General features: G+C 39.4%; 1 protein-coding gene across 1 annotated transcript in view; it reads left to right on the top strand.

Moving 5' to 3' along the window:
- The window catches only part of CDK14 (cyclin dependent kinase 14), a 657,433-nt gene that overhangs the window by 184,560 nt on the left and 459,553 nt on the right, over positions 1 to 13,320 (top strand). Inside the window, exon 4 of the mRNA XM_036761007.1 lies at positions 8,281 to 8,375. Coding sequence (XP_036616902.1) covers positions 8,281 to 8,375 — 95 coding nt within the window. The remainder of the gene's footprint in view (positions 1 to 8,280; positions 8,376 to 13,320) is intronic.

Below are 13,320 nucleotides of genomic sequence, written 5' to 3'. Positions count from 1 at the left end.
ACATTTTTCAGTGGTTTGTGTGATGTCAGTGTGATTGATCTGGAAATTAGAGTCGATTTCCATAACGCCTACGTATCAGTTTCACAGGACAAATAAAATGGATTGTTTTTACTACAACATGTGGCAAAATATTAATTTCCTGACAACTCAGTGTTAATGGAATGTACTTTAACCAGAGCAGTTAATGCATCTGAATCCATTTAATTAGATAAATAGAGTACTTTGGGCCATCAGCATTTTCTCAATTGCAATTTTGAATATTTCCTCTGGTTGAGTGGGGGTGTTTTCCTGAGAATATTTCCTCATTTGTTTAATTTTTCCATTTCAATTTTGCTAAAGCAGTAAAGCTTAAATATGGTTTTGACTTGTGTGAAAAAATTCTATTTGTTAACTACATCAACTCTTTTATAAAAAGCAATTAGATGGAAATCTATAATTCATTTATACACACATGCTTATATAAACATCCATAAGATGACCCAGATCCACATAAACACATATGTATGTCTGCATAGACATATTTACATGCATGTACATATATACGTATACGCAAATGCACATACACTCATGAATATATGTATATATGAGTGTATGTGCATTTGCATATACGTATGTATATCCTTAGTAGTGTGAGATCATAGGATTTAAAGCTGGAAGGACCCTTAGATCCATTGATTTCATTTTAGGCATGAGGGCAGTAAGTAGGAGTTAGTTGAGTAGTAAATAGTGGAGCCAAGATGGAAACCAAGGTTCTGAATCAAAATCCAACCAACACTGGTTGTCAGTTCCATTCAGCTGGCATATACTAAGTCACCCATCTTTCCTTTATAGACTAAGCATCTCTTCTCCTTCAGAAGATGCATTAGTGATTCCTATTAAGGTCACTGGAAGTTTCCTGTGTTTTTGGTTGGACAACTGTCTCTCCTATAGGAGATAAAAGGGCCCTGGCTAGCCTGCCCTTTGGTCTTTTTAAGGTTTTTCTTAGATTGAAGTTACTCCTTTAGAAGTACCTCGCTAAAGAGATAGACTCCCCTTTCTGATTTTAAATAATTTACTGTGGAACTGTGAACACAATATTTTCCCCTTGAAGATCATTTCATATTGAAGTTTAATATAGTTTTAAATTTTTTCTATTTAAAACTTGGGCTCAGGAGTGTGATGGTGAAGTGTGACACTCTCAAGCTGTTTGGCGGTGATGAAAAATGCATGAGAACAGAGCCCACACAGCTCACACAAGGAGAGTCAGGTGGTTCTAAATGTAATTTTCCATTAAATCTTCTTTGACTCAGTTCAGTCCAGGAGTCGTATCTCAGGAGTTTCTGAAAGAGGAAACAGGTGGTCTAAACTGAATATAATGCCAAGAGAAGAGGTTGACCTTCTTAAAGAAACTCTTTGGAATCCTACCTTGTGCTAACAAGACATTCTCCTCTTCTTTTTAGGTCACTTTCTTTCTGTTTCCAAAGTTTCTAAACCCCTTTGTAACAGGAGTTCACCTTTATTTGTGTTTCTGTATGTCTTTGGCAGTCTGGTGAAGCCCATGGACCCTTTCTCAGATTAATGTTTTTAAATGCATAAAATAACACCATGCAATTACAAAGGAAACCAATTATATTGAAATACAGTTATTTATCTATATTAAAAAAAGCCATACACAGAAGTTCCTGGACTCCTGATTAAGAACCCCAGCTTTATGTGTATATTTACAGCATTTAGAACTGGAAGGAACAGTAGAGATGGATCATTTTATAGATGAGGAAACTGGGTCCCAGGGAGGTAAAGCAACTTGGTGAAATTATAGCCTGTGTCAGTGACGATTAGAACTCTGCTTTCCTGACTCCTAATTCAGCATGCTTTTTACCCATTATATCCTGTTTTCTCTCTTTTTGATAATCTTCTGTGGTGGGTAAAGGGTGCTTCGAGGGCATTTGTTAAATTTGGCCTGTTTCATCATGTTGTCATGCAAAGGTAGGTAAGGAGTACTGCATAGATAACCCTTGAATTGATATGTCCCAGCAAAACTGAATGATTCCAAGGATAATCAGATTCTCCCGCTGAACTTAATTATAAAAGTTCTTTTGTTACTTTTTTGTTGTTTAGTTGTTTCGGTCACATCCGACTCTGTGACCCCTTTTGGGGTTTTCTTGGCAAAGATACTGGAGTGGTTTGCCATTTACTTCTCCAGGGCATTTTACAGATGAGGAAACTGAGGCAAACAGTGACTTGCCAAGGGTTACAGAGTGAGGAAGTATCTGACGCTGGATTTGAACTCAGCTCTTCCTGACTCCAAGCCCAACATTCTAGCTGCCCCTGCTGTTGTTACAAGTGTATTTTTTTTTAAAACTGTTAACAGTGTTTAAAAAAATCCTCAGATATTAAAATGGCAACTAATGGCAAAAAAAGTTGTTAGTGAATGTGTATGTGGGGCAGGAAGGGAGTCCAAGAGATCTGATAATATGAGTTGAATGGCTGTGTATAGCTCTGCCTCACTTAAATTGAATTCATATGCAAGTCAAGACCTCACCCTTGTGATGTCATTGGTTCTCTTTGAGAAGGAAGGATGAAGAACAACATGTGGCTAGACGACTGGCATATTGGATGTAACATTTCGAGTGTTTTGGAGTTCTATAGGGTTCATTGTGTCTTGAAATCACCCCTCTTATATCATCATTTCCCAGGTGATAAACATTTCCCCTTGCCTCCAGGGCCCCCAACTCAATCGTTGAAATCATATAACTTTCACAAAAAATGAAGAGACCTTCGTTCAAGGGGATTATAGTGAAATAAAGGGGGATAAGCTGTCCATTGATAATTCAGATTAGACAATATGCCAAGGAGGGGACCATACCAAGTACTAGGAAGAAATCTGAGGCATGAGCAATCTCAGTCCGTTAGGAAGGATCAGCACAGACTTTACGAAGGGGTGGGTTGGATGGGGTCTAAGTTACGCCTTGAGGGTCTCATGAAATGCAGGTTGCAATATCCCTTTACTAATATACATAGCTTCTTCCATGTAATAAGTCATCTTTCTAAATTTGTGAAATCTGAGGCTTCGGATTCTCTAAAGTGAATTAGTGTCCTACTTAATCGATTCTGTAAATTCAATATTCTCTTAAAATTGGTTTATTAAAATGAAGAAATTCCAGTATATCTTAGAAAGAGGTATGTTTTTTTAAAAAGTAAAATAATGAATGACTAGGAGGTTAACATGATTTTTATGAGTAATTCATATTTTAAGATAATAAAATATTTAAGAGAGTTCAGTGGAGGAAGCATTGTAGTACCATGGATTGAGTTAGAGGAGTAACTGCCTATAACACAATAGTTTTGTGACCCTGGACAAGTAACAACATCCTCAGTGTCTTAGGCAACTTTCTAAGACTGTAAGTTGCTTATGTGATTGGGGAGAAATTTTTGTACTAGTAGTTCTCTAGTTAGGCAGCTAGATGGCTCAGTGGATAGAACATTGGACCTAGAGTCAGGAAGACTTGAGTTCAAATTTGCCCTCAGACACTTACTAGCCTTGTGATACTGGACAAGTTATTTAACCTCTCTTTGCCTTAATCCATTGGAGAAGGAAATGACAAAGCGCTCCAAAGTCTTTGCCAGGAAAACCTCATGGACAGTATGGTTACCACAGGTTCACAAAGAATTGGACGTGACTAAAGAATAAGTTCTCTGTATGCATAAAATCACAGGCTTGGAACCACCCTTCTGTTTTTTTTTATGTTAAAAGGTTCCCAAAGTGTTCATTTTCAGTAGGTTCATGGTCTAAGTTATGTCAGTCATGAAATTCTAAGCATTAATGATATGATACATAAATTTTACTTGTGATTGTTAACTCTACCTACGTATTTTCACTATATACCAATTTTGACTTTGATATACTTTAAATGATATTCAGTAAGTAAACCATTAGTTTGGTAAGAGAAAGTCAGCAGATAGAGCAATGATCTGATTCTTAGCTGGGAATGGCCAGGTGACCTAAAGATTTTACACACCTGGAGGAAGAAAGGTAGTAGTAGTAACTGTGGAGGGAAATCCATTTTAAAAAATGACTGAGTACGAAACAAAGAATTTGAAGACTTCAGAGAAAATTGGGAAGACTTTTATAAACTGATGCAGGAATCAGGAGGACAATTTGTTTAATGACAACGATAATGTAATTAATGAAAACATTGCAAGACCGCCTTTATCAGTGTCAATTAAGGATGAATTGTAACATTCTGGATAGCAGTTTGGAACTGTGCCCAAAGGGCTATAAAACTGCATACCCTTTGATCCAGCAATACCACTACCAGGTCTGTATCCCAGAGAGATCATAAAAAATGGAAAAGGACCCGCAAAAAACCTGGGGTGACTTGCATGAACTGATGCTGAGTGAAGTGAGCAGAACCAGGAGAACATTGTACGCAGTAATAGCAACATTGCACAATGATCAACTTTGATAGGCTTAGCTCTTCTCAGCAATACAGTGATCTAAGACAACTCTGAAAGACTCTTGATGGAAAATGCTGTCCACATCCAGAGAAAGAACTAGGGAGTCTAAATGCAGATTGAAGCATACTATTTTCTCTCTCCTTTTTTCTTTATTTCTTCCTTTTCTTTTATAGCATGACTAATGTGGAAATGTGTTTAATATGATTGTACATGTAAAAATGAATTGTAGAAAAATAAAATTGGCAGGGGGAGGGGTAGTGATCATGGCTCGCTCTTATTAGGTTTTTAGGAAAGCCTTTGAATCCATAACATGTAATCTCAGCAATTCTTTACTCTGTTGGTATCTAAGAAAGTAGGATTACTGAATCTGTTTTGGCTGACATGACATGTTTAAATCCCTTCATTTTCCAAATTGCTTACAGCTCCATTGGCTGCTGGTCCTCCCTCTCTTCCCCCTCCCCTCTTTTTATTAGCTGCTCAGTTGTAGGGGGGATAGAGGTGGGAATGGGTAAGCCAGACCAGGTGGGGCTCATAGCTTCCCCAGGCTCTTCCCAGACAGTAATGTCTGATATGTAGATGCTTTCATTTTTATGACTAAGATTTTCTAATGATATCATAGCATAGATGGAACCATCCATAATAACAAAATAGGATGTTTGAGTAATACAATACAAAACATTGACCATTTTAAAAACATACCTCATTCCGCAGCCGTAGATTGCTCCTGCACTGCCATCAGCACTTTCCCCAGAGGAAGAGGGCATACTTTGTCATCAGCCATTAACGGTAAACTTAGTGACTGCATTGATCAGAGTTTTGATGTTATTACTAAAAAATAAAAAAAAATCTTTTTTTAGTATGAATGTGACCAGTATCACTAAATTTTCTTACATGAAGAACAGATAAAGGGGATGGCACAGCAAGCTTTGAATCTCTACTACATACAGCTTAAGGTTTATATTAATTTTAATTTAACATGGTTTTTCCAATACTTCCCCGCTTCTTTCTCTCTCTCTCTCCCTCCCTCTCCCTCCTTCCCTCTTTCTCTGTCTCTTTCTTTCTGTCTCTCTCCCTCCCCGCCCTTTCTCTCTGTCCCTCTCTTTTTCTCTCCCTCTCTCTCTCTCCCCCGTCTCTCTCCCTCTCTCTCCCTCTCTCTCCCTCTCTCTCTCTCTTTCTCTCTGTCTCTCTCTCCCCTGATCTTTCTTCTCTTCTGTTTTTATGAAATTTATTTTTATTTTCTGTTTATTTTAAGAACTGATTCGTGAACACTGTTTCCTTCCCCTCCTTTTATTTTTTTGCATCATTAACGTTGTTTCCTGATCTCATGCCTCCCCTCCATCCCCAGTGATCTTCTCTGTCTCGTCCTCTCCCAAAATAAAAGCCTTCTCTCTTTCTTTTCTCTTAAAGGGCATAGTTACATAAAGCAGATCCACACATAGGCTGGGTCTGAAGATGTATACCTCATTGTTCACTTCTGGTCCATTTCTGCCCTGCCAAGAGGTTGGAAACATGGTTCACAAGTTTTAATGTATTTATTTTCCATTACGTTATTGGAATCCTTATTTAAACTGTTCTCCTGCTTTGGCTTGCTTCTGCTTTGTATCACTTCCTACAAGTCTTGAGTAAATGAAAAACCGTTTATTAAGTACTTTTTATATATTAGGCACTACGCTAACTGCTGGGAATACAAATATATTTTAAAAAGAGAACAGCCCTTGTCTTCAAGTAATTTCCTTCTAATAGGAGATAGCATATGTGGGGAGTATTTACCAGGGGCATGTATTTGGCTACTGGCAGATGAAAAGTGGGGTTGACCAGCAGATGGTATAATGGCTGATTGGGATTTGAAGCTAAAGCGGGATCTTGTATCTAGATATTATGGACCTGGTGAGCTGCCTGGCACACTTTGTCACTAATCAGCTGGTTTTGGCCCTGGGGCCTATCCTTCAAAAATGAATGGATTTATTTGTCTAGTAAATTGGGGAAGCTCGGTGGCACAGCAGATAGAGCTCTGGACCCAGAGTTAGGAAGACTCATTTTTGTGAGTTCAGATCCGGCCTCAGACACTTATTAGCTGTGTGACCGTGGGTGAGTCACTTAACCCTGTTTGCCTCAGTTTACCCATGTGTAAAATGAGCTGGAGAAGGAAATGGCAAACCGGTACAGTATTTTTGTCAAGGAAACCCGCAGTGGGGTCATGAAGAGTGGGCATAACTTCAAAATGACTAAGCAGCAACACTTGCCTAGAGACCAGAGTCTGGGACACTCCACAATAGGGTGGAGGCTCCAAATCCAGGTAGAGGCTCTTGGTCCATGTGGGGTTGACCTAGGTCAGCAGCAGCAGGCAGATGGAGATACCTGGTTGGATGACTAGATAGGCTACAGAGCTGAGGTTTTCCAGAATTCTTCACATTTTTTTTTGTTTCTTACATCCTGCCATCTTTCCTCCTGGTTTTCTTCTGCTGCTACCACTGCATCTACCTACTGCCTGTCCTGATTCAGTTGGGCTTAGGTTGATAATTCCCACCTAAAAAGCAGCATTTTTGTAATTTCTGCTTCTGCTGACTTCGTTTTTCCAATATGATAATTTATCCATTGAACAAATCGTTACTGAGGACTATTAGTCCGCATTTGGAGTATTTAGCACAAGCTAAATAGGTAATTTAGCTTCTTTTTCATTGTTTTTCAGAAATCTCCTTTTTAAAAGTCACCCTTCTAATGGGTTACCTTGTTGGCAGAGTGGGATTTGACGTTAGCTTAGGAAAAATGTATGGTTGGTGATTATAATTTCATATTATGTGACCTAAATGTTCTTTCAGACCTTTCAGTTCCTCTTGGGTGTTTCATAGCTCAGCTGATGCAGATCTCAGTCTAGCACATGGACGGAAGTATACCTGATAGAGAAGGAAAGCGCAGCATTATCATTAATAAGGTTATCTTGCTGGTCCTAAGAAGGTCTTTAAGACAATTTATAGTGCCTAGTGAAAAACTTGGTAATGGAAAAACAGGAAGTATTAGAAATAAGTGCAGAGATGGGAAAGTAATTGATGTCCAAATTGCAAACATTCTATAAAATAATTCATTGGTATCTTGAGTGGAAGCAATATAGTGAAAGATATAAATCTTACAGTTGCCATAAGGCTACATACACTCTATATCTTTACAATATTTTTGAGAAATCTCTATTGCTCGCATTGCTGGTGTTGGTTAATTCCCCATCCCTCTTTTAAAATTTTTCTTCCCTAAAACAAACAAAATTGGAAGCTTTAACCCATTACATCTACCAAAGATACCTTGGAAATCTAGCTAAAAAAGTTTTTGAGTTTTCAGTTGTACCCCACAAAACAAGTCCATTAATGATCACCCATCATGGCATTGGATGCTAGATGTCAGAGACACAGGAACAGATAGATTTTTATTTGTCCATTGAATGACATTGTTATATGTATTTCTGATCCAGTGAAAGCCTATTTAATGACCCTTCTTTTTTATAGTAAAGAAAAAACTGTTAAATTAAATCTTTTGAGATAAATTTCTTGATCCAGGTGGAACGATAATTTGATACATTTGAAATAAAACCTCCCATTAATGAGGCAAATAGTTCTTTTAATGATTCTTACAATATAAACATATGATTGAAGTTGACAACCACTTTTAAGCTTTTGAATGGTATCTCCTTGGGGGAAAAACCAACTCATTAAATGTTTTTGCTTTAAAGGCAATATGCAGTGAATATTAAAATTACTAGAGATAATTTCATTAATAATAACGTTTGCTGATTTAAATTTGACTCTTAAAATAAATTTAGTATTTTTCCTAAAGATTACTCTCTCATTTGTTTAGCCCACAAGCCCCAAATTTGGAAAAGCTGACTCTTACGAAAAGCTGGAGAAACTGGGAGAAGGGTCTTATGCCACCGTGTACAAAGGAAAAAGCAAGTAAGTGTTGGATTTTGGATAAGCTTTACATCTAAATGGTGCCTCTTACCTGATGATGTGTTGGTAGTTTCTTTTATAAAAACATTTTAAAGTGTTTTTTTGAAATATTGCTTTTGTATTCTGTGTACCTCTCTCCTTCCCATCCCAGAGAATTCAAAAGAGTAAAACAGAATTAGTTCAGTAAAACTAAGAAGTGAGACGTTGTATGCAGTGTCTCACACTGCTACCTTGTCCCCCCCACCTCTGCAAAGCAGGAGGGGAGGTCTTTGCTCATTCATCATGTGTGCGTGTGTGTGTGTGTGTGTGTGTGTGTGTGTGTGTGTGTGTGAGTGTGTAAGTGTGTGTAAGGGAGGGGAGGGGAGTTTAGTGCCCAGAAAGTGTTGCTTCTTCATAAGCATCGCTTCAGTGAATATCTGGGGGGAGACAAGAAGCAGAGTCAGTTGTATACGTGGGTACTGTTGTTGTCAGGGTCCTGCCCATGGGAGGCATTTGGTAGTGTCAGGGCCCATTCTCCGTAAGGGTGACTTCCCAAAGTTACGGCTTTGAGGGGCCGGGCTGGAAGCAGGGCTCGAGGTCTGCTGTCGAAAACCAACATAATGATAGTGAGATGCAGTAGGGAATGATTTTTAAATGACTGTTCTCCACCCACCCCCCACCTCCCCACCAGAAACAGTGTAGTGTTTCTGTTCCTTCACAAAATCATTCCCAGGCTTCTCTTTTAAGGGGTGGGAGCATAAAGGTGGTTAGTGGTATGTTATTTTAAGAAGTCTTAGCACTATTTCTATACTTGCCATACCAAATTCAAGCATGATTTTATTGTAATATTCCCCCCCTAAAATATCCTATAGAAATAACCGTTCATCTTTTCTGGCTCTCTCTTTTTCTCTCTCGTTCTGTATGATAAGTTATACTAGTGGTTTAAGTGTATAGTATGTTCAGGTTGGGGGAGAAGTGTTGTGAGAGGAAAAAGGTAGATTTCAGAAACTCTGCATTGGTAGTATGGTGCCGATCCCCGGCACAACTGTGGAGTGGGTTATTAAGTTTGTGCCTTGGGAGCACTTAGAAAAGGAAATGCTGATTACAACTCCTAAAAATATGCTCTGTATACATTTCTCACAAACAACCCTGGGAGGTAGACAGGGCAGATGCTACTATCATCCAGACTTTATCAGGAAAGGACCAGAAATTCCAGGGACTGAACAATTGAGGATCGTAGGATTTGAAGCTTCTAATGCCCTAGAGTCTGTCTAGCTGAATCCCCCCATTTTATAGATAGTGAGCCAAAGGACCAGTGAGGGTAATTGATTTGATCCGGATCACACAGGTCTTACATAACAGGGTCAAGATTGAGTCTAGGATCCTCTGGTTAAGTCTGTGTTCTTTTTCGTTAATAACGCATGGTCTCTGTCTCATTGGCAGTTGTCAATAGTCAGGAAGCATTTATTAAGCACCTACTATGCACCTGGCACAGTGTTGAGCACTGGGAATAGAAAGATAAGCACCTAGCAGCTTCTGGCAGGTTTTGTTGTTCAGTCGTTTCAGTCATGTCTGACTCTTTAAGACCCTGTGGGCCATACCGTCTGTGGGGTTTTCTCGACAAAGATACTGGAGTGGTTTGCCATTGCCTTCTCCAGTGGATTGAGCACACACAGGTTAAGTGATTTGCCCAGGGTCACACAGCTATTAAGTGTCCGAGGTTGGATGTGAACTCAGGTCTTCCCGATTCCAAGCCCAGGGCTCTATGCACTGATCCACTTAGCTGACTCCTTCCTGGTAGGTAGTAGGCTCTTAATAAATTTGTATTGTATTGTATTGTATTGTATTGTATTGTATTGTATTGTATTGTATTGTAAGATAAGGCATACAGTGTAATGGGAGAAAGTTAGCAAGTATGAGAAGTGGCATCTGAACCCATGTTCTTCCTCCAAAGTCTGTTTTCTTGCTCCTATATCATCCTGCCTTTTGTGACTGTAGCTAGTCTACACTCAACAGGACACGACATTACATGCTAATTTCATTTCCCTTTGAAAGACAGGATTGTCCGTCCCAAAAGTCTCAATGCAGTTTTGGTTTTATGTAAATCTATTATAACGTAAAACTGCACTAAGACTTTTGGGACAGCCCTGTATTTTGGGATTTATAAAGAACTCGACAGTCTGTAAAATGATTTCCTTGCAGTCGCCCTCGTAAGATAGGTAGTGTTGGTTTTATTATTTCTGTTTTACAGCCAAAGAAACAAGCTTGAGAGAAACAAAGTGTCTTCTCCAGGGTCACAAAGATGGCAGAGCTAGTATGCCTACCTAGGACTCCTTTGTACCTACCTAGTCACCCCAGAAGTGGTAATTGGTGGATCATCCAAGTACAGTCATCATCATACTTACGGGTGTTAGCCATTATTACGGTTGATTTGAGATTTTTCAAAGCAATGCTAATCATCAAATATTTATTTTATGTCTGTTTGCTATGTGATGGGACAGCTAGCAGGTGTAGTGGAGGGAGCACCAGGTCTCCTGGAGTGAGGAAGAGTCATCCTCCTGAGTTCAAATCTGGCCTCAGACATTTGCGAGCTGTGTGACCCTGGGCAAATCACTTAACCTTGTTGGCCTCAGTTTCCTCATCTGTCAAATGAACTGGAGAAGGAAATGGCAAACCACGCCAGTATTTTTGCCAGGAAAATCCCAAATGGGGTTATGAAGAGTCAGACATGACAGAACAGCAAAAGCTATGTGCCAGGAGCTAAGGGTCCATAAATGCAAAAATCAGTAGAGTCCCTGCTCTATAGGGAGATTGGCCTGTGCTAGGAATAGAACAACGTAAACACAAGACGAGGAAATATCAGTTTGCACAAAATAATCTTTAGAAGGTAATAGCAATCGGGGAGCAGGGGAAGGAGGGAGGATGGAGCAGGATGAGTCTTGTGTGGGAGGTGGTCCTTGCCCTGAGCACTGAAGGTAGTGAAGGGCTCTGAGGCAGAAAGGAAGCTGTGAGGACTTTACAAGCCTAGGGGGCAGCCTGTGCAAAGTTCAGAGATTGGAATTGGAATATCACGTGGAGGAAATAGCAGCTAGGCTAAGTTTCCTTGGATTGTAGAGTGTGTGAGGAAGGATGATGTACAGTTGTCCTGTAAAAGTAGAGAGGAACCATGTTGCAAAGGAATTTTTAGAGTACTTTGTGATCTGTCTATCTATCTATCTATTTATCTATCTATCTATCTATCTATCTATCTATCTATCTCTCTATCTCTCTATCTATCTATCTGTCAGTCTGTCTGTCTGTCCATCTGCCTACCTATCTATCTATCTGTCTATCTATGTACCATCTATCTGTCTATCTATCTATCTCTCTGTCTACCTATCTGTTTTAGATACTGATAGATATACTATGCCTATACACATGCATTTTACTTCTGAGCAAGTTGAGTCCCCAAATATGGAAGGGACTTGTCTAATGTGACCTCATTGTAAGTGACTGAGCCAGTATTCAAACATATGTCTTGTGGCGCTTAGCCCATTTTCCTTTCTGATAGATACATCACACTGAATCTAGCTATCTTAATTTCGTTAAGGAATTTAGCCAAGCCTTTCATGATATCCTTATAGACAAATTAGAGACGTAGACTTGATGATAGCATAATTAGGTAAGTCAAGTCAACAAACATTTATTAAGTGTTTACTGTGTACCAAGAACATTGCTAAGATCTGGGAATACAGGAGAGCAACAAGAAAGACAGCCCCAGTCCTTAGGCAGTGGGGAGGAGAAGGTATCTCCCAGGGTGTCCTAGGCAGTGAGGAGGAGAACGTATCTCCAACATCTGGAGAGTCAGAAGCCCAGCTGGAAGAGAAGTAAAGGATGCTTGGCTTAGGTCCTTCGTCCCTTAAATGGAGGTTCCTGAAGGAAACTTCCCATAAATGAGAAGAGAAGGTTTTGGTGATGGAGAATTTTTCCAGGGTGAGAAGGCAGAATGAAATAGATTTGTAACTGCTCATATGGGTGGATCCAAAGAATGTTAGCTGATAAAGCAGTCATCGTGGAGGGAGGCCTCTATAATACACCATAGGGGTCAATTCTTGGCCGTGTTCTGTTCAACATTTTAATTAGGGATTTGAATGAAGCCCTAAATGTTGTGGTTATAACATGTGGATGACATGAATTTGGGAGAGAGACCCAATTCATTAGATGACAGAATCAGACTCCAAAGTGTTCTCAAGAGACTAAACACAACAGGCCCACATTTAACAAGATGACTATGGGTTAACCTTCAGTTAGATCAAAATAAAAAATCAATAGTACAAGTCCCAGTTAAGAGAGATCTGACTTAATAGCCATTCACATGAAGAATCCCAGTGGGTTTTAGTGGATTGTAAGTTTAATATGAGTCAGCATATTAAGTCAGGGTGAGGTTGCTGCCAAGGAAGCTAATGCAATATTGGGCTGCATTAGGAGAAATATTACATCCAGAACAAGAAAGTGATAGAAAGGCCTATGTACTTGGAACTGGGCCATTCACAACTGGAATGTCCTCCTAAGAGGGACTTGGGTGATGAACGGAGCTTGAAACTGTCTCATCTGAGGAGCCTTTCAAAGAAATGAGGATGTTTCACTTGGAAAATGGACAGCATAGGAATGCCAAAAGAGCTGTCAATCAGTCAGTCAACAAGCATTTATTCAAAGCTTGTTATGTGCTGTGTGCCAAGCTAGGCCGCAAAGAATCCCTGCCCTCATGGAGCTTTCATTCCAAGGGGGAGACAAGGACAACAAAGGGACGTGCGTGGGTGTGTGCGTACACACACATACACACATATATGATATTCATACAAACACACATATTTACATATACTATACATGCTAAATATAAAAACATAAATACCCAGGTAATTAAATTCAAGGTAGTTTTAGAGACAAGGCACTAATGTTTAAAGGCTGAAGAAAGGCTTCACGTAGAAGA

This window comes from Trichosurus vulpecula, chromosome 5, assembly GCF_011100635.1.
Source record: "Trichosurus vulpecula isolate mTriVul1 chromosome 5, mTriVul1.pri, whole genome shotgun sequence".
Classification (NCBI taxonomy): Eukaryota; Metazoa; Chordata; class Mammalia; order Diprotodontia; family Phalangeridae; genus Trichosurus; species Trichosurus vulpecula.
This window is presented reverse-complemented; position numbering and strand designations above follow the sequence as displayed.